General features: G+C 41.5%; 1 protein-coding gene and 1 pseudogene across 1 annotated transcript in view; both read left to right on the top strand.

Annotated features, from left to right (window-relative positions):
• Positions 1-17,441, top strand: part of CCDC83 (coiled-coil domain containing 83) — a 43,798-nt gene extending 26,357 nt beyond the window's left edge. Inside the window, exons 8-12 of the mRNA XM_008153632.3 lie at positions 885-953; positions 9,125-9,246; positions 12,820-12,896; positions 14,428-14,627; positions 17,221-17,441. Of these exons, the coding sequence (XP_008151854.1) occupies positions 885-953; positions 9,125-9,246; positions 12,820-12,896; positions 14,428-14,627; positions 17,221-17,382 (630 nt within the window). The 3' untranslated portion in view covers positions 17,383-17,441. The remainder of the gene's footprint in view (positions 1-884; positions 954-9,124; positions 9,247-12,819; positions 12,897-14,427; positions 14,628-17,220) is intronic.
• On the top strand, positions 3,025-5,961 carry LOC103297016 (bromodomain testis-specific protein-like; annotated as a pseudogene).
• Positions 17,442-21,198: the final 3,757 nt, after the last annotated feature.

Here is a 21,198-nt window from a genome sequence, read left to right as displayed (position 1 = left end):
GTAGCAGGAGTATAAAGGTTCCTGGTTCCCAGGAAATGTAGGTCCACTCTTAGTTCAATTAGCCTGGTTTAAAGAAAAAAAATTATTGCAAATCTTCCAACTCTAAGTGATAAATTTACCCTTAACCTATTTTAAACTTATTTCTGCCCGTGTTTATGAACTTGAAGATTTTTCCTAATTTCTCTTCTTTCGGTTGTGCCCTTCAGTGGCTGAATATTGAATTTGTCATATGGTATCCATATAAAAGTACTCTAGGGATAGATATGATCCGTCATCCACTACCAAGTTCCTTTGGGTGAAACGGTGAATATCTAAGTAATTAAAAACAAATTTACATTTTATGAACCTACTAAGTAAGGCTATTCCTATTTTCTTTACCTAAAATGCCTTTCTCTAGGAGGCTGTCTAGCTGTAGCCTGTCGCCCTGAAACTATTTGCTGTTAGCTTTGTAAATATGTACTATTGTTATTACTGACCCGCAGAAATCTTCGATTAGAAAGGTAGTTATGTAATTATTCGTGCTTTTACTATAGGTTGGGTCATGTGTTTGACCATCAACTTGAAGGATGTTTGGTCACTACAGTTTAGCCTTCCTAATTGTGGAGCAGGTCCTTAGTGATTTGATTTCACCATGGCAGTCAGACTGGGTCACAGCAGAGGCTAAATTGAATAGACAGCCGTTGTCCAGTTCTCTCATTGCCTGTCTTAGGCAGTGTAAGCCAGTAAAAGCAATGCAGTGGGATAGCAAAGCCAGAACAGCGGAACGAAAAGTGCCTAGGTGTGTTTCCAAAGTATTTGCAAAACAGAATTGAAAAGGAACGACCAGGTAAGTTGACTTGTATCATCAGTGCTAAACTCGTCCTGAGAGAGACACTGTCTTTCAGAATGCCGTGAGGTTAATCGACAAGGGCAGCTACCGGGAGATCTGGGAGAACGACTGGCTAAAAAAAGAGGTGAGTGGAATTGTTAAAAACAATGTCTTTTTCTCAGTTCTTTGACCTGGGAATGACTTTTATTTATGAGCTAAAGTCCTGGGAAAAGCACAGAACTGTCACTGATGGAGGTAAAATAAAATTCAAGTGGAGTCTTAATCGTATTACAAGCTGTTACTCAACAAATGCCATAAATAATTTCAATAATAACCAGAAGTCACTTTCGGCGTCACAATTCACAAAATATACCCAAATGTACAAAGCTTCTTTATGCCTTCAAACTGATCTGGTCTTCCTCAGGACCCCACTTCCTTCTGGGGGATGGGGGCAAGGCTAAAAGATCATTCCAACCTCATTGTCTGCTGCTGTAAATTGCCTTTGGGGGATAGCATGATCTCCTTCCAATAAATGTTCAGTCTTTTCGACTTTCTTTGCTCCGCCTGCTCTTCTCTGATGAACCCTTGATGTATAGGGAGGTGGGGCTTACATGCCCTCTTGTGGGGAGTGCTAGTAAAAAGGGCTCAGATCTATGGGGTCTCCTGGGATCCTTGCTCCCTCTGCCTTTCTGCTGTGTGGGGAGTGTTTTAGTCTGCTTCCCGCCCTGCTGACTTCTAAAATGACTGCTCTGGCCTTTTGGACATTTGAGTGCAGCCAACACCAAACCCACAGTTATAGCCATTTGCCAATGGTCAATATGTCCCTCCCACTGCAGTCTCTCCATCCCATCCCAGCCGGGTCCTCCTCCTGGAGAGCCTGTGGGAACCAGCGGCACAGCTGTCCATCGTCTCCCTGTGCCAAGGCCCTAACACTGCTCTTGCTGGGTGTGACCATGTGAGGACCTCTAGACCTTCTTTATCTAGAACCCTATTATGGGTACCTCTGTTTTCCTTGCCCGGCACATACTGGTCCCTCTGCCCTTACTCCTTTGCCCTCATTTGCCTGGAAAATTCCAGCTCTTCCTTTAGGCACTTGATTGTCCCTTGTTTTGTGAATCATTTTGTAACTCCCCCAGGAAGTCTTAAGTGCTTTTCCCCCAGTGCTCTCTTGTTTCACTGTAACTCTTGCTTTTATAAAACATGTTGAAATTGTCTGTTTATGCATCTGTCTCTTCACAGAGCAGGTTATGACTTTTCCACTATATATCCCTGAAACCTAATAAATAATATATTCTCATTAAATAGTTATTGAATGAAAGAATGTCCCTGGGTGTGTGTGTGTGTGTGTGTGTGTGTGTGTGTGTGTGTGTGTGTGTGTATTGGAGGAATGAATCAAATATATGGCTTAAATTTTGAGTGAATATGTGAGAGCATGTTGTTGGATGGAACAAGCACATAATCTTTGGTCTAGATGTTATAAGAGTGCTACAGAGGTTGAAATTCCCTTTATGCCCAGACAAGTAGCCAGCAAACCTATGCTTAGATGCCATCTGTGAAAGAGAACTCACTATCATTTGAGAGAATTCACTTCAACTACACACGGCTCTTGTTAGCAAGTTATTTGTATGTGATTCTCAAAGGTACATCTTCAGCACTAACTTGTGTGTGTCCTCAGCTCTGGACCTATATTTTAATTTGCTTGCCAAATAGTCCCACTTGGATGTCACAAAGGCACTTCAAACTCCACGTAGCCAAAGCAGAACTCATTAAATTTTCTCTTCTTGCATTTCCTTTTGCACCATCTGCTCAGACACCTGAGGTGAAAATGTCACTGTCACCTTCTCTCCTCTTCCCTTTTCCTAGCTTCCCATTTGACCAAATAGAGTTAGTGAGTCTAGAAAACAAGGGACTTAAAAATTAACATGCTTTTTGTGATGTTGACACTTCTTTTTAAATTGCCTTTATAAAATCACGGTCCACACTATTTCCAAAAACTAAGCAAGATGAATCCCCAGCTTTTAAAAATAGGTATTAAGTTGAGCCACCAATAGGGCAAGAGTGGGCGGGGATGGAAGACCCTCGGCCCTGCACCACTTCATCTTGTGCCCCTGAAAGGGACAATCAGACCAGACCCTTTTCCCAAGAGGAACTTACAGGCTTTTCCTGCTGGGACCTCCACGTGTGACTTAGAAAGGCAGGAAGAAAGACTGTGAAAGATGGCAGCAACTGCAGTTATCCACAACTACCGCGTACATAACGAAACAACGGTTAGTACTTGTATAGGAAGAGGACGTGCATGGACTGGTAGACAACGTTAGAATAACAGGAATTGAAGCAGCTAGGACTGTCTCTGCCAAGTAGAAAGAGCTATTCTTGACCCGCACCACAGGAGTCTATAAATACCACGAGAAACGGGAATGGACAAGTCAACTGCAGTATCTACAGAAGGTTATCTCAGAGGCTTTATGGAAGCATAGTTTTTCTTGGCCTTTTCAGCAGCCTGCGGATGCCATGAAACTAAATTTGCCTGATTATTATACCACCATAAAGAACCCAAGGGATTTAAGTACACTTAAGAAATGCTTGGAGCATTATTATGAGCAGGCTTCAGAATGTACAGAAGACTTCAACACAATGTTCTTAAATTGTTGTTTATACCACAAGTTTGGAGATGACATTGCTATTATAGCACAAGCACTGGAGAAGAACAAGTGGTGGGTGGTAAGGAAACAATAAAGAAAACCACTCAACAGATTGTTAGCAGATTCTCCTGTTAAAGAAAAAGTCCCCTAAAGCACCAGAAATGTATTTCAGCAGCAAGTGAGTCACTCTGTAGTTCCTGAAACATCTATTTCTCCTTCAGATAGAGCACAAGGTGACCCACCAACTCTACCTCACAACAGTGGCTCAGGTTGCAAGGATTGTGAAGAGGAAAGCAGATAAAACTCCACAACTTCAGTAGTTAAAGAGGTGAATGTTCCCCAGCACTTACGGGGGGAGGGGGGGGAGGGAAATCTATAAAACCACCTATAAAAGAAACTGTGCTGAAGAATGTTTTGCCAGATTCTCAGCAACAATATGAAGTTGTGACGACTGTTCAAGGAACAGAGTGATTAAGGCACTGTAGTGAGATTCCTAAAGAAATGCTTGCAAAGACACACTTTTCATATGCATGGCCCTTTTATAATCCTATGGAGGTTATGCGTTGGAACTCCATAACCATGATGATGTAAAAAACCCAAAGGATCTTGGAACTACCAAGAGAAAAGTGGACAACGAAGAATATAAAGATACATATGAATTTGCTGCAGATGTTAGATTAATGTCCATGGATTGCTGCGAATACAATCCTCCAGATCATGACATCGTGACAATGGCAAGAATGCTCCAGGGTGTTTTTGAAATGCATTTTGCAAAGATCCCAGATGAACCTGTGGAGTGTATGTCTGTATGTTACATCAGAACAGATACCACAAACCCCTCGGGAGAGAAAGCGGTGTGAAGCTTCCTCTGAGGATGGCTCTGGTGATTCTGCAGAGGCATGAGGTCAGCGCTTTGCGAAGCTTCAGGAGCAGCTTAAAGCTCTTGATCAACAACTACAAGTACCTTCCATACGCGAAGGAATAAGAATGAGGCCCACGTACCTTCCATACACGAAGGAAAAGGAATGAGGCGTCTAGAAGGGGAAAGAAAGGGTTAATAGCAGAGATGAAAATGAAGGAAGAGTCCAAGAGCAATCAGCCGAAGAGGAAACAGCAGGTCTTGGCTCTGCAATCTGAGGATGAAGATAATGCTGAACCTATGAGCTATGATGAGAAAAGGCGGTTAAGTATGGATATAAACAAACTCCCTGGAGATAAACTTGGGACAGAGAGCCTTCACTGAGAAATGCCAACCCTGATGAGGTAGACTTTGACTGATACACTGCAAGCAACAACATGAGAGAACTAAAAAAATATGCTGCTGTGTGTCTAATAAAAAACCCACTAAAACCTCATGGTAAGAAAATAATGAAGCTTGGCGGGGAGGTGGGAAAAGGGTGGGGGGACTCAATGGGGAGAAAGGGGAACATCAGTAATATTTCAACAATGAAGATAAATTTTAAGAAAATAAATGCTAATACCTTGTTAAACCAAAAATAATAGTAATAATAATAATAATAATAATAAAAGACGAAAGAAGAACTTTCTTCACAGAAAAAAAACAAACAAACAGGAGTTAGAAAAGCGGTTACTGGATGTCAATAATCAGCTAAATTCCAGAAAACGTAAAACAAAATCTGAGAGCACTCAGTCCTCCAAGGCCGTTGGAAGTGGTTCCCACTGAGAGAGAGCAGCAGCAGAGATCCAAGTTCTTCCGACAGCAGTGATTCCGAATCAGAAGAGTCACTTAAAATTACTGGAGCAAAACAGAATGATGCTCCTTTTAAAGAGAAAGCAAAGATACAATCTTTTTGCAGGATGCAATCTCTTGTTCTACTCCCCCTGTTCATCAAACTACACATTCAGTGGCACTCCACCAAATCACCACTAGTTAGCAGGTAAGCATCAAGAATGAAAACATTTAGAGTGTGAAAAACATTTCACCTTCACAAACCCTCCCTCCTCAGGCAATTCTGAACAACGCTTGAATGGCCTAACTGTGATGCATCAGTCCGTGGTGACACAAGGTGTTAGAATCTAACTGTCAAGTTCCTGTGCAAAAGGATATGAAAATCAAGAGTGCAGACTCTTGGGAAAGTTTAGGCAAACCAGTCAAAGCTTCAGGTGTACTGAAATCCTTAGATGAGGATTTCAACGAACTTAGAAAAGCAGCAACAGAAAAGGAAGTAAAAGCTCAAACAAAGGAGCTAACACAGAACCCCCTGGAACAGAATAGAAAGTATCCGAACGTATTTCAAGAAAATCAGAGGGATCCTGGCTTCACTCTAACAAATGCCTTAGAGGAGAGCAAAAGCACATCAGCCGTCATTGGAAGCTCAGAATAAATGTAAACTCCGGCTTCTGAAAGATGGTGATTCAGCAAGGGAGCGAGAGCAAGAGGAGGAGAGAAGCAACGCTGGGACCACTGCTATGACTCTTGAAAGCCATATCACGACAGTGTTTGAAAATAACTTGATTAAAACTCAGTTTTTAAATTCACCATCAACTTAAACGATGTAAAAGATTAAAATGCATATAGTACAATTATTGCTCTCTGACACCAAGATACCAATCTTATGTTGTATTTTGATGCTCTAAACTGATTAAACAATTTTCATCTTTTTTAAAGTATTAATTTAAAGAACTGAAGGTGAGCTCAATAGTTAAAAAATATTAGGGAGGGATTTATTAAATAAACAGTATGATCCCAATGATAATAATTTAATAGTGCAAATCTTATATTTTATGAGATGTCATGGATATTAGGTTTAGAGAAAATTATTATAAAAATTTATATTTGGGCTGTTTTGGTGCCTTGATCCTTTCTACCAAAGCCATAAATGACATTTCATTTTGTTGTATTTTTTTACTTCTCATAATTCAGTGGGGAAAAAAGACAGGAAAAATGCCAAGTTTAATTGAATCATGAGCAAAAAGAGCTGAGTAATAAAGGACAATTCATTTTAAGGAAATTCAATAAGTTTAATTTATCTTTATTTCAATAAATATTCATTTTAGCATTATTAAATTTACTCACAACATTAATTAAAACCATTTCTGGTTATAAGTACTATTACAAGAATTGAAAACTGCCTGGATACAGAACAATGTATGTGTTCTAATTAATTACTTTATTAGAGGAATTAATTTCTTTGAGGAAGGTTTTAAATGAGTAACAAGGATATTTAATAAATGGACCTCCTAAAAATATTGCTCCATTTAACTCTCTCTCAGCAATAACCAAACACTTAGATCTCTGGGATGGATAGGAGACATCCTGTTACACGGCTTTCATTACCTGGTTTTAGTTAGCCTGTTTATTAGAAAAATGAAGAAAATTGAAATTTCTAAATAACTTAGATAAGTTAAATGGAAATCCAGGAAAACTAGACAAAAGAATCCAAACCGGTTAGCAATCAGAGTGCCAAGTACTAGAAGTGTAAAGCGAACTCAGATTTTGCAGGGAAAAATTTCAAGAGCATGTATTTTATTTAGGATCCTAGGTCCCTGACTAAATTATTAACTATTGAGTTGTAGGTAAATTATCCATCCTCACTTCCTAAGTACATTTGTTGGGTGTTTGGGGAAGAGCAGGGTCGGGAGGAACGATGGTCTTCTTCTCCCCCCTTTCACTTTCTTAGTCCAGAAATCTGAAGGTATTTACTTGGCCATAAAAGGAACTCATTTTCATTTCCCTAACATTTCAAAAGGCTGGGAAGGAGATAACAACTTACAAAGAACTCTAAAGGGGTAGGTGATGTCACAGGATATCCTTAGTTTGAAAGGCTGGACTTCACTCCCCAAAAGGGCCCTCATTCCCAGCTTTGGAAAGAGACCAAGAACTGTGTGTGCTGCCTCCCGAGCATGCCAAGCCCTTAGGTCAAACATTTCCAAATGTTCTATTAATTCCTTCTGTTTATAAATCCATAATTTTTTTCTCATCCTTTGACTTTTAAAATTTATAAGCTTTCCCTTAAGGCATTCAAGTTTGTAATCAAGCTGATTCTCTCTAAGCATTAACCCCGGAGCTTTGTAATTTAGTATTATGGACTTAATGGTTTTGCTAAATTGTTTAAGGCAGATGGATAATACATTCTCCACTTTCTAACTCCAAGCCCCAGCAATATTTGAGCCTTTACTAAGACACTCGTATTGTTTTATACTATCCTTATTTGCATATTTGTCCCCTGGATTGTAGACTCTTGAGAGAAGGAGCCATGCCTAATTCACTTTTGTATCCTCTGCATCCAGCCATAGTAAGAACCTTGCCATAAGTAAGAATCCAAGCATTTCATAAATAACTTATGTGATAGATATATACATGTGGCAATACACCGAATACCTCCAGATTCTAAAATACAATAATTAAATCTCAATTACAAACATAAAACGTTGTCATTTCTTTCTCAGTAATCATCTCAGTTACACTCCTAACAAGAGATACTGAATCTAAACCCTTTTGCTTTTCTTGTTTCCTATTTCCTCAAGACACATTACTTTTTCCAGTTTTGGGAGAGAGAGGGGTAAGTTGAGGATTCTATCTAGAGATATATTTTTATATATTCTTCCCACTATTAAGCCTTCTTTAGACAGAAGTTATCAAAATACACATAAGAACAGATCAAGGTAACCAGCGAATTTTGTTCATATATGAGTTAGCCATACTCCTTACTGTTATTTAAACCTGCTACGTCACCCATCACCTGCAAGACAAAAGCCAGACTTTTTAGCATTATGTGCCTCTTCCTTCATTGTCCAGTTCCTCTCCAACTTCTCCCAACTCCCACTCTGTATCTATCACACCAACATAACTGTGACTTTACACACGTGGTTCCTTCTTCCTAGAATGTACACTCTCTTCTCTGCCTAGGGAATCCCTACATGGCCTTCAAGATCCAGACTAGATGTCATTTCTTCTATTAATTCCACCTTACCATCCTCTCCTTCCTCCCCACACCTGGCAGACATGGGCTGAGCCTCCGTCTCCTCCCTCAGCACCTGGACAGCTTCCTATGGTTGTAACACACTCTTTTTTGGTTTTATCACCATCTTTCCCACTAGGCTGAGATCCTTTTTCCCAAAGTGTGCTATAGTTTCTGGCACATAGTAAGCATACAATACAATTGAATGAATGAACGAATGAATGCACAATATTTCATCTACTTGATATTTCTCAGAGCAACCCCACCACTAAAAGAAAAGAAAGTACTATAGAGGCTGATAGAAAGGGCTCTAGGCCTATACTTCTCTTTTTAAAAGTTTCATAATTTGCCGAAACCGGTTTGGCTCAGTGGATAGAGCATCGGCCTGCAGACTGAAAGGTCCCAGGTTCGGTTCCAGTCAAGGGCATGTACCTTGGTTGCAGGCACATACCCAGTAGGGAGTGTGCAGGTGGCAGCTGATCGATGTTTCTCTCTCATCGATGTTTCTAACTCTCTATCCCTCTCTCTTCCTCACTGTAATAAATCAATAAAATATATTTAAAAAAAACAAACATAAAAGTTTCATAATTTACCATTTTTTCCAGTATTGTTAGTTTTCTGTGTTGTTTGTAATTAACCTTATATAGCTCTTCCTCTCAGGCAAAAGCACTTTTAGGAGTTGAATTTCTCATAGAAGACTAAATAGAACTAAATAAGTACTAACCATCCATTCTCTCCTCTTCTGAGAACAGATTGCAAACCATAGGAAGGAAGTTGATATATTGGAAAAAGCCATTCAAGAACTGGAAGAAGAAAATTTGGAGCTCATTGATCAACTATTCAACTGTAGACTTGTGGATCTCAAAATACCCAGGTGAAATGTATCTAGAAAGCATTTTGTAAACATCTGTATCTGTATCAAGTTCTTTCTAATGATGATTTAATTCTTTAGTGCTCCAGCCAGACTGCAACAGTTGCAAAAGAAGGAATTCACAAAGTGGCCATGCTGAAGGCATATGATTATGACAGTTGACCACTGATGCAGTGCAAACTTTGACTTGATTTTCCTAGCAATACACTGCAGTCTTAGCAGCCAACACTTCCCACGAGTGTCGGAACTGCTGACCTTCAGCAGCCTCCAGGCCAGCAGGGAGTATGGGCAGGAAAATCAATGCAAAGCAGTGCAGCAGAAGGTGCATGAGGTACGGAGTTAGCACAAAGGAGAGAGTGATCCATTTTGTGGCATCTTCCTGTAAGTGTTCTGGGCTTCTGGCTACCTTGTGAATATAGAATTGTTTCCTTTGATAGTTAAGGAAAGACTCAACCGCTTTTGAGACAGAAAGAATAGCCTGGCATTCAAAGTCGTGTCAACTCCTACATAAGAGAAACCACCTGTGTCCATGGCTCTGCATCTTAGCTTATCTTTCTCTTACCTGACAAAGGAGGCTTTATAGACCAATCTTGATGGAGAACCAGGGCCCTGGAATATGATGGAATTAAAACTCAAAAGAGGCATTTATAATTCAGACAAGTAGTCAGAAACAAGAAATAATCTAAGTGATAGCATATTTAGGGAGAGAGGGGAAATAAATCACACAGATGTAGGGATGTGCAAGATGGGAGAGACGTGTCTGAGTCTGGGAATGAAAGCAAAGAAGTTCAACATAGTGAAAGGGCCAGGGAAACATTTCCACTCAAGCAATTCCTGTTGTGTGTGTGGCATGGGAAAATACAGTGTGAATCCTAGTAAAGTATTTGTTGTTCACAAACCTCTTAATGTGCTCCAAGAACGGTGAATGCAGATAAGTTGTGGGTTTGTGCTTGGTGGGCTAAGTGACAGGTGTCAGGATACAAGATTGGAGACATTGGGAGATAGTGCAATGACTTCGTGGGGGGAAGCTGCATGGGGCGTTCCTCCCTCCCACCATGTGTGTGTGCCGCCCTGGAGAGGTAAAGACCATTGAGGATGATGAAGGCAGTCAAGCTGAATGAACTGGTTGATTGGTGGACTCCTTGAGGGCCCCTAGGAGGTGGGGGCCTCACTGTCCCCTCAGTGTGGACTGTTTCTGCCCCACCTCTAATCATGTCTAAACTTGCTGGCGTTGTGGCTGCTAACCATGCTCTCCCTGCTGCCCACTGTCCTCTTTCCTGAACCCGCCAAACCTTAGGAAAGAGCTACCCTGCAGACTGCCAACCCCACTTCCTGCTTCCATCAGCTCCGTCGCTGTACCCGACTCGGTGCTGATCAGAATGTGAGGTGCTAATTAGAACAAAGGGGATTCTCTCACTGGCCAGAGGAACAGGAAAGGACGGGAAAGGAGACGAGAAGCATTCAATGGGGATCTTCACTAAGTTGTTGGCTGTGCCACATGCAATTTTACCCCATCCTCTGTCTTCCCCCCAAAATCGTCAGTAAAATCCAATTGTCCATCAGTGCTCCGTGGGGCGGTTTTCTCTGGTAGGTGAGATGAGTCGTGCTGCAGAGCTGGGAGAGATTAAATCAAAATCTACCCAAGGAGCAAGGGACAGCGGGGAGACAGCACCCTGCGCCTTTCCTGTGAGGCAGCATTCATCACACTGGTGATTACTTCCTTAACGTCTGCTTCCTCTAGACTGGAAACTCTTTAAGGCAACTTTTAAAAAATATATATATATATTATTGATTTCAGAGAGAAAGGGAGAAGGAGAGAGAGATAGAAACATCAATGACGAGAGAGAATCATTGGTCAGCTGCCTCCTGCACACCCCCTACTGGGGATTGAGCCTGCAAACTGGGCCTATGCTCTTGACCGGAATCAAACCGGGAACCCTTCAGTCCACAGGCCAGTGCTCTATCCACTGAGCCAAACCAGCTAGGGCACTTGACGCAACATTTTAGGACATTTTAGGAAAATCTCCATAAAGACACAAAGGAATATATAAACCTACAATTATCTGTTAGACTTCTTATCCAGAGGCAAACCTTAAATATCTTCAGGAGCTGTTTTTGTCCCTATTTTCAAGTCAAAGAAATATAATACATATTGTATATTTTATAGTAACTGCCATTTTCACCTCTTCTGTTGAGGATTCAGTCCCGTATGACACTAGGAGGGTGCTGAGAAACAGACATGAAGTGTCCTCAGTGGACATATAAAAAGCTCTGTTTTCTCCTCTGGAGGAAGAATGGGGTATTCTAGCTAATAGAGTTGCTACATTTCCCATCCTGAGCTCCCCCAACATTTTCGCTTCACAACTCACATAGAAGGTTGTAGTGTTTGTTTGCGACATTAGATGAGGTGAATGTCAGCCAGAGGTGACTGCCCAGGAACTCAGGTGCCACGGGGTTGAGGCTAAGTGGACTAAGGCCTACAAATCTGACACCGGCTTCATATAATGACATTATGTAAAATACTTCCTGTGGCCATATAAAAGTGACAACGAACTAATGATTAAGAGAGGAACCAGATTTATGAAGGTTATGGCATTTAGTAAGATCTTAATTATTCAAAATAGTAAAACCAGAAGAGAAGAGAATTCTGTGACCTCAGACATGTCCACCCACAGAACAGAGCTCCATACGCAGCTAACTTTACTAAGTCAGGTCTTAAGCAGGTTTCACAGATAGAAATAGTGTATGTAGTTACATTATTTTCTGGAGCCCTAAGCATTTTTAATAACACTTCATTCATGTTCTTTAAATAACTGGCAGAGGGTAAACCAGGGGGTTCACTCTGGTTGCTGAGCTGCTAAGCGTGAGGGGTTGTTCGCATATCTTCAAGGGCCCAATTACTTCCTGCTGTCTTCAGGCAAACCTGATGGAAATGCCATGCTCAGCGTTCAGGGCGTGTATTTTCTGATCGAGAGTTCAGTGGGAATCTGAAGGGGGAGCAGAGTTCAATGCATGCACAGAGAGCTGCAACCGCAGGCACAGTTCCTCGAGGGAGCTGGCAGCTGCCACCTGCCACTCTGTGAAAGCCAGACCTGCATGTCATTGGATTCCTACTGCTTGCTCTTGCTCTTTATTTTAAAACCCATTGAGGCCCCTGTCATTTCTGGATCACTACATGCGACCTAACTGGTGGCATGCTCACTCTCATTGCTGGGACTTCAAGTGTGCTATTCCCATGAAATGCCCTTCCTTCACCCAGGCTCTTCCCTGGCAAACAGCCCCTGGTTCTGCAAGACACAGGTCAGGTTTTATATCCTCCTAGAAGCCATCCCTTACCTCCCAGACCGAAACCAGGCTTCTTCTCTCTGCCCCACACTATGCTAATTACCCGTTAGGGTACACAGACCATCACCCTAGATACTGTAAGCCTGCCTGCTACCCTTATATGCCCCAAGGGTAGGAACTATGCCTCCTTTTCATCTATGTCTGTCTAGCACCTGGAAGAGAGAGAACACTAGTGAACAGGTAGCACAGTATCTTTGACTGACAGACTGCTTTTCTTATTTGTTCTTTTAGACAACTGTATCTTACCCAAGCTGCTGGACAAGTGGCACCTGGAAAAAAGCCTTTGGAGTTGTCAGAAACATATATAGGTACTAGAGGCCCGGTGCATGAATTCATGCACTGGGGGGCGCAAGGGGGGAAGGTCCCTCAGCCCAGCCTGCTCCCTTTCACAGTCCGGGAGCCCAGTGTTCAATCGCCCCACAGAGGGAGGCCCCGCCCACCCGCCGCAGCGCCACTGGCCAGGTAGCCTGGACCTTCGGCGATTGATCACCCCACAGGTATAGGCCCTGCCCACCCAACAGGGCTCTGCAATGGATCTCCCGTGCAGAGGGAGGCCCTGCCCACCCGGCCAGGGCTCCATGATGGATTGCCCCCACAGAGGGAGGCCCCGCCCACCTCCACAGCCCACTGGTTGGTGGCCTGGGCCTCCCTCTTTGGGGCAATCATGGAGGGCCCCCCCCCCCCGATTGATTGCCCCATCAGCCGGAGGCCTGGGCCTCCCTCTGAGGTGTGATCATGGGGTGATGGCCAGGCCCCCAACCAATTGCATAGCACCCGCCTTGGCTAGCCTGGTGCCAGTGGGTGTCATAGCGTGGTTGTCGGACGGTTCCACTGTTCAGCCGTTTGGTCGATTTGCATATTATGCTTTTATTATTATAGGTTATTTTATTGTAATGGTGGTTTGTTTGTTTTTTAATGAACAGTTATTGAGCATCTGTTATAGACAGGCACATCATATCTAAGAACTATTCTGGGAATGGATACTGCCAGTTCCTTCATATTTCTCTTCTTCTTGGAGCACTTGTCCTAACCCACCTCCTTTCTCTAGTCCAACTCTCAAATCAAAGTCACCATGTTTCACAGGGAATTAAATAGATTCTGTTGGAAATGGACAGTGTTTTCTACCTTGGTGTGGTTTCCACTTGAGCCAACCAACCAAAATACCAGCACACACACAAAGCTTCCCTTGATGACTATAACTTAGCCAATAGAAGGAAATACAGTTCAGATAGAGTTTCTGAAAATGAGGCTCACTCTCACTTCAATACATAGATTCCACATTTATAATTCTCAGATTTATCTCCTCTGAGAGATTCTCAAAGGTCCTTCAAATTAAAAAATGTGACAATGTATGTGTTGTATTTTAATTTTATCTGTCCAAAACCTATATATAAAAGCCTAAGTGACGGTTAAGACTGAATGACCAGAACCATCGGTTGACTAGTCGCTATGACATGCACTGACCACCAGGGGATAGACACTTAACACAGGAACTTCCCCCTGGTGGTCAATGTGCTCCCACAGCCAACTTCCCATGGCCGGCCAACCTCCTGCAGCTCCTTCCCCCAGCCAGCTGGCCCCCATCACCCCAATTGGAACCTCCCCCCGGCTGGCCAACCTCTCACAGCCCCTCACCCTGGCCGGCCAACCTCCCGCAATCCTACCCCTTCCCCCACGCCCACCCCCTCAGCCAGCCATCCCCAATCAGCCCCGATCAGGACTGGATGAGATGCCCCGATTGGCCCCATCACCGGCCAGGCTGAGGGACCCCACCCATGCACGAATTTGTGCACCGGGCCTCTAGTATATACATAATTAATTTCTTTTCCTTCACTCCAGAAAAGTCAAAACTGGAACCCATAGAAGAAACAAGAAGTGATTCAATGAGCTCATCAGTTGAGATTGGAGCTTTACCCATTATTCATGAGGACAACATCAGATCTGACCAGCAGCTGAGCACAGATAGTGAGAGCTCATCCATAGAGTTTGGTACCTCTGATATGAAATACTTACTCTATGAGGATGAGAAGGATTTCAAGGTAAGATTAAGTAAATCATTTTGACTACTAGGATCATGCTGTTTCATTAATGGAGAAAATTAACCTAAAATATGGGTATTGGAAAATTCTATTTGCAATTATTAGTAAAATTTGCCCACCATTCACATCTCTTTGGATACTATTTTTACCCCTACCCTTGCTCAGTTTGCTACCTCTATTTGTTTATAGACCTCCATTGCTAGTATACCATGTAAGTTATCTAGTGGCTAATAACAATGATCGTTTATTTTCTTTAAGGGCATCTGTTAGTTAGGAAATCCGGAAGGGCTCCACTGGACAGTCCTCAGCTGGACTCTCAGGCAGGTGCAGTCACATGCTGGCTGGAGCAGCAGTCATCTGCTGCAGGTTGATGCTACCTGAGCTGGGGCCTCAATTCCTCTTCACATGGGCCTCTCTACAAGGCACTTTTATTGTCTCTTTATTGTCTGGCTTTTTCAAGACAAAGCAATCCCAGAGACTAAGATGAAAGCTGCAATTTTGCACAAAGTAGCCTTGGAAATCATACACCATCCCCTTCCTCGTAATCTGTTGGTTGATGTAGTTATAAAGTTCCAAGTGGAGGAAACGTAGCTCGTACATCTTGAAAGAAGTAGGTTGGCATCACATTGTCAGAAAAGCATGTGGGATAGGGTATACATTAGTGTGGCCATCTTCGGAAAGGACAAACTGCCATATATAGCATAGGATGAAACCTGGAATATTCAAGCCTTTTTTTTTTTTTTAAGACTTTTTGGTACATTCCAATTACTCCCACATTGACCCCTTGCTATTTTCCTTCTTGGTACTATCAATAACTTAAAAAGTTCTTCTAGAACTTAAAGACTTATAGGAAAAAGAGTGGTATGACAGCAGAAGAAACTGAATAAGTCAACAAAACTCGTTTTAACTAACTACAATGCAGTCCTGCTACCATCAAGTGACTATTTAAAGACTAAAGGTCTGGTCCCTATAGCATTCAAACACCAGCATGAGTATCTTGAAATCATGACACCTAATATGTTATGATGACCTCAAGTGGACAGTTGTCTACAAAATTCCAAAACTGGGGCTACCATTTGGTTGAATGAAAGACCTTCTTTCTTACCATGGAAGTTTTTGACGTGGTAAAAATGATGTTTTGTATGTTATGGACTGAATCATGTCTTCCTGCCCCAGCCCTTCATATATTGAAACCCTAACACCCAATGGGACTGTATTTGGAGATAGGGTCCTTAGGAGATAATTAAGGTTAAATGAGCTCATAAAGCTGGGGCCCTAATTTGATAGGACTGTGGCCTTAAAGACTAGGCTGTACCTTGAGAGGATGCAGCGAGAAGGAAGCCATCAGCAAGCCAGAAAGAGAGCTTGCACCAGAACCCAATCATGCTGGCATCCTGCTCTTGAACATTCCAGCCTCCAGAACTGTGGAGAATGAATTTCTGTTGTTTAAGGCTCTTAGCCTGTGGTATTTTGTTATGACACCCTGAGCAGACTAACACAGTGTATTAGGATTCTGAAATAGGTGGTAGATATCTACCAACTTTTCTCCTAAATTTCTTATAGTTCTATAATTATAAACACTAAACGCAGTTACGTGCATTTTTGAGTAATAAAACATTGATTTCCTTTTTCATTCTTTGATAATCCTAGATTCTAATAAATGTTTATTGAGACCCCGACAATATTCCAGGTACTTGTTAGATGCTTGGAATCAGGGGGTAAACAGGAAGAAATGAAGTCTCAAAGAGGCCATTTTGGCAGGCACTACCTTCAAATCGCACACATGCTAATAGCAGACAGATAAGAAAATCATTAATTACTGTGCAAGAGGCATGTACCACCTGTGTCTGTCTTTCTGACCGGTCTGTGAGCTCATCTTTGTCCTCAGCACTTGATACACAGCCTGGCATCTGGTGGGAATTCGGGGGAGTTTTGTTGAAGTGTTGAAGGAATTCAAAAGAAAACGTTATGACTTGGGACGGCTCCCAAGAGGAAGGCATGTTATGTAGGGCCTGAGCTGTTTCAAGCCAGTTTGGGGGTGGCTGTGTGATTTCATACAAACTAGACTTTTCATTTCATTTGTTGATATCATAAACTATAGTTAGTTTGGCAGAATATGGTAAGTTTTATTTATACAGTAGCCAAAGGTCCTGTGAAAAGTGCAAAATTCATAAAGAATCTGTTCAATGTTAGAATATTAGTAATCAAAGTGATGTATACAGACCTTTCCCTTGGTTCTTGAATAATATAGAAAACTCTGCAGTGGTTATAGCCTATATGTAGCCAACATTTTCTTTTACCAATTAAAGAGCTTGCAGAGGATATATCTTCCCACCCTAGCTGGTGCCCCCCACCCAAACCCCTGAGAGACTTGCTGACTGCGCTGTGGGAGATCTGGCCTACCATGGCCCACTGGGTATATAAGTTCATGGAGTGGTCTTTATTTTTAGTAGCTCTCGTATTTCACATGTTATACAGCACTTGAGCAATTGGGAGGGCAATGAAGCCAGTCAGATAAAGGAAACCTTATCTATCAAAGCTGGTAACTTGCTGAATAACCTCTCCTATTGTTTTCTGTATCTGTTCACCATAGGATTATGTAAACCTGGGCCCCCTGGAAGTGAAACTCATGCGTGTGGAGAGCAAGAAAATGCAGATTCATTTTCAAGAGAAGCAAGTTACAGACAAATTCTTTGAAGAGGTCAAGAGCCCACAAGTCCACGTCACATATAAAATGATGAAGTCTTTTCTCTAAGACTGAACGCTGCAAAATAAAAAGTTTTTCCTTATAAATTTTCTTTGGGAACTAAAATATATCAGCTGCCCACTTTGTTTATACTTTGGTCCGCTTTTAAACAAGTTGTTATTTCTAAAGGTCATTCCAAGATTCAGCTATCCATTTACCGGCAGAGCATGAGTAACAAAAACAAAAGAACAAGTTATGTTTTTATATTCAAGTAATCAGAAGCATGTCAGTATATGCGGAACATGGCGGGCATCGGCAGCAGGTGGCAGAGCGCGGAACATGGCAGGCATTGGCAGGTGAACGGGAGCACTAGACCAAGGTGGGGCGCCGGTCGCTGTCATCGGGGTGAGCCTCTGGTAGTTACTGAGAATTCTTTGCTCCCATGTGCCACGGTCTCACCGGGTGCTCACACCTGCTGCCAGCATCTGGCGCTGGTTCCGATCACTTGGTGCTGTCAGCGTGTGGGAGTGGCAGTGGCAGGAGCAAGGCTGCTGGCAGGCAGGGGACCATGGGCTACAGCAGGAGGGGTTGGGCAGGGGCATGGAGGGTGGGCTGAGACCCAGCCCTGTGCCCACCGCAGTCTTGTGGCCCACAGTTCCTTTCAAGGTGCACGAATTCATGCACTGGGCCCCTACTATATATATATATTATTAATCCTCACCCAAGGAGTAAGAATATTTTTTCCATTGATTTTTAGAGAGAGTGGAAGGGAGTGGGGAGAGAGAGAGAGAGAGAGAGAGAGAGAGAGAGAAACACCCATGTGAGACACATTGATTAGATGCCTTCTGCTCATGCCCCACCCAGGCCAAGGAAGAACCTGCAACTAAGGTATGTGCCCTTGACCAGGAAATGAACCCATGACCTTTTGGTCCATGGGCCAACACTCTAACCACTGAGCAAACTGGCCATGGAAAGAAATAATATTTTAAATTTATAATAAAAAATATGACATGTCAAAACTTGGGAATCCAACTACAGTAGTGCTTAAAGGAAAATTTATAACTAAGTTTATATATTAACAAGAAGGGTTGACAATCCACTCAAATTTTATCTCAAAAATCTAGAAAAAAAACATAAAAAATAAACCTAAAATAAGTAAATAAAGGAAATAATGAAGACAAAATCAATTGACTAGAAAGCTAATCTATGAAAGAGAAAATCAACAAAGCCAAAAGGTGGTTTCTTGAAGGGTTCATTAAAATTATTAACCCCTAGTCAGACTTACCAAAACAAAAAAGAAAAAGAAAAAGAAATAATCACTATAGTTTTTATAGACACTGTTAAAAATATAAGAAGAAGAATTTATAGGAAAAAAAAACTTTACCAATAAATTTAACAATTTAGAGGAAATGGAAACATTATTTGAAAAACATTTCTGAAAAAAATCAAAATCAAGGAATATATCAAATGAAACATGAGCAGGTCTTTTATGCTGAAGACTTCAAAATATTGTTGAGAGAAATTAAAGAATTAAATAGAATAAAGAGATACACCATCATCATGCATTAGAAGATTCAAAATACTTAAGATGTCAGTCCTTTCCAAACTGATCTATAGACTCAGTGCAATCCCAATCAAATTTCCAGAAATGTTTTGGTAGAAACTCACAAGCTATTTCTAACATTATTATGGAAAGTTATAACCCAGGCAAAAAAAGTAAAGCAAACCTATGGCAGCCAAGACAATGCTAAAGAAAATCAACAAAATTGGAGGACTCAACACTACCAAATTGTAAGATTTCATGTAAAATTTCAGTAATTAAGACAATGCTGTACTGGCCCAGGATAAAGGAAAAGTCCAAAGCAACAGAATAGAGAGTCCAGAAACAAAACCCACACGTATTTGTCATTGATTTCTGAAAAAGATGCCACTATAATTCAGTGTGTGTGTGTGCAGGGGGTGGGGTGGGGGGGAGTAACGGTCGTTTTAATAAAAAATGATGCTGAAGTGATGATATATCTTCATGGGGAAAGAAAATGAACATTGACGCCTACCTCATACCATACACAATCAATTAAAAGTGGATCAGAAACCTAAATATGGAAGGCAAAACAATAAGAAAATATAAGAGAATATTCTCTGTTTCCCTTGGCACACCCAGTAGAGCCTCAAAGCCTATGCTTGAAATTAAAACTGCATCTGGAACAGCCTTGTACTGCATAAGAACAGGCATATAAATTAATTAAACAGAACAGAGAGCCCAGAAATCGACCAACACCATTATGGTCAAATTTGACAAAGGAGGCAAGAGCATACAATGGAATAAAGACTATTCAATATATGGTGCTGGGGAAATTGGTTAGATACATGCAAAAAAAAATGATTTTTTTCCCCACCAACTTACACTATACACAAAAATAAACTCAAAATGGATAAAGGCCTAAATATAAGTTGTGAAATCATAAAAATTCTAGAAGAAAACTTAGGCAGTAAAATCTCAGACATCTAACATAGCAATATTTTTGCCGATATATCTCCTAGGGCAAGGAAAATAAAGGAAAAAATAAATGGGACTACAATAAACTCAAAAGCCTCTGCACAGCAAAAGAAACCAACAAAATATAAAAGGTCACCCACTGTTGGGGAGAACATATCTGCCAATGATATATCTAATAAAGGGTTAATTTCCAAAATATATAAAAAACTTATACAACTTAACATCAGGAAACAGATAATCCAATTTCAAAATAGACAAATTGCCTGAATAAACACTTCTCCAAAGAGGACATACAGATGACCAATAGACATATAAAAATGCTCAATATCACTGATCATCAGAGAGATGCATATTAAAACCACAATGAGATATCTATTCCTCACAACTGCCAGAATGGTTGCCATCAATAAAACAACAAGTGTTGGCGAGGATGTGGAGAAAAAGGAACAGGAACCCTTGTGCACTGCTGGTGGGAATGCAGACTGGTGTAGCCACTGTGGAAAACAGTATGGAGTTTCCTCAAAAAATTCAAAATGAAACTGCCTTTTGGCCCAGTGATCCCACTTCTGGGAATATGTCCTAAGAATCCCAACACACCAATCAGAAAGAATGTATGCACCCCTATGTTCAAAGCAGCAAAATTAAGATCTGGAAATAGCCCAAGTGCCCTTTGGTTGATTAGTAGATATAAAAGCTGTGGTAAATTTACACAATTGAATACCACATTGCTTTAAAAAGGAAGGAACTCTTACCCTTTGAGACAGCATGGATGAACCTGGAGATTATAATGCTAAGTGAAATAAGCCAGTCCGAGAAAGACAGTACCATTGATCTGACTTATATGTGGAGTCCAATGAACAAAATAAACTGATGAACAAAATAGAACCAGAGTCATGGATACATGTTACAGAATGACAGATACCAGAGGGGAGGTGGGTGGGGCATGAAAGAAGGTGGAGGGAATAGCCAAAGTACATATGTGCATAACCCATGCACACAGACAACAATGTGGGTAGGTCCAGAAGAAGGGGAGGGCAGGGGTCTGGGTGGAGGGGGGCAAAGGAGGGGAAAATAAATAAAAAATAAAAACTGCATCTGGTATGCCGGTAAATGTGGATTTGGCAGTGTTCTACACAGCTCCCCAAGCCTGCTGCTCCCTATGTCACTCACCTTCCTGGGGAAAAAATGCCATAAAATCACTAACTATAAAAATATTGATAAATTGGATTTTATTAAAATTGAGATCTCTTGCCCTGGCTGGGTGGCTCAGTTGGTTGGAGCATCATCTTGTATACCAAAACGTTTCCGGGTTTGATTCCTGGCCAGGACACATACCTAGGTTGCAGGTTTGATCCCCAGATGCATATGGAAGCCAACTGATTGATGTT

This window comes from Eptesicus fuscus, chromosome 13 (assembly GCF_027574615.1).
Source record: "Eptesicus fuscus isolate TK198812 chromosome 13, DD_ASM_mEF_20220401, whole genome shotgun sequence".
Taxonomy (NCBI): Eukaryota; Metazoa; Chordata; class Mammalia; order Chiroptera; family Vespertilionidae; genus Eptesicus; species Eptesicus fuscus.
This window is presented reverse-complemented; position numbering and strand designations above follow the sequence as displayed.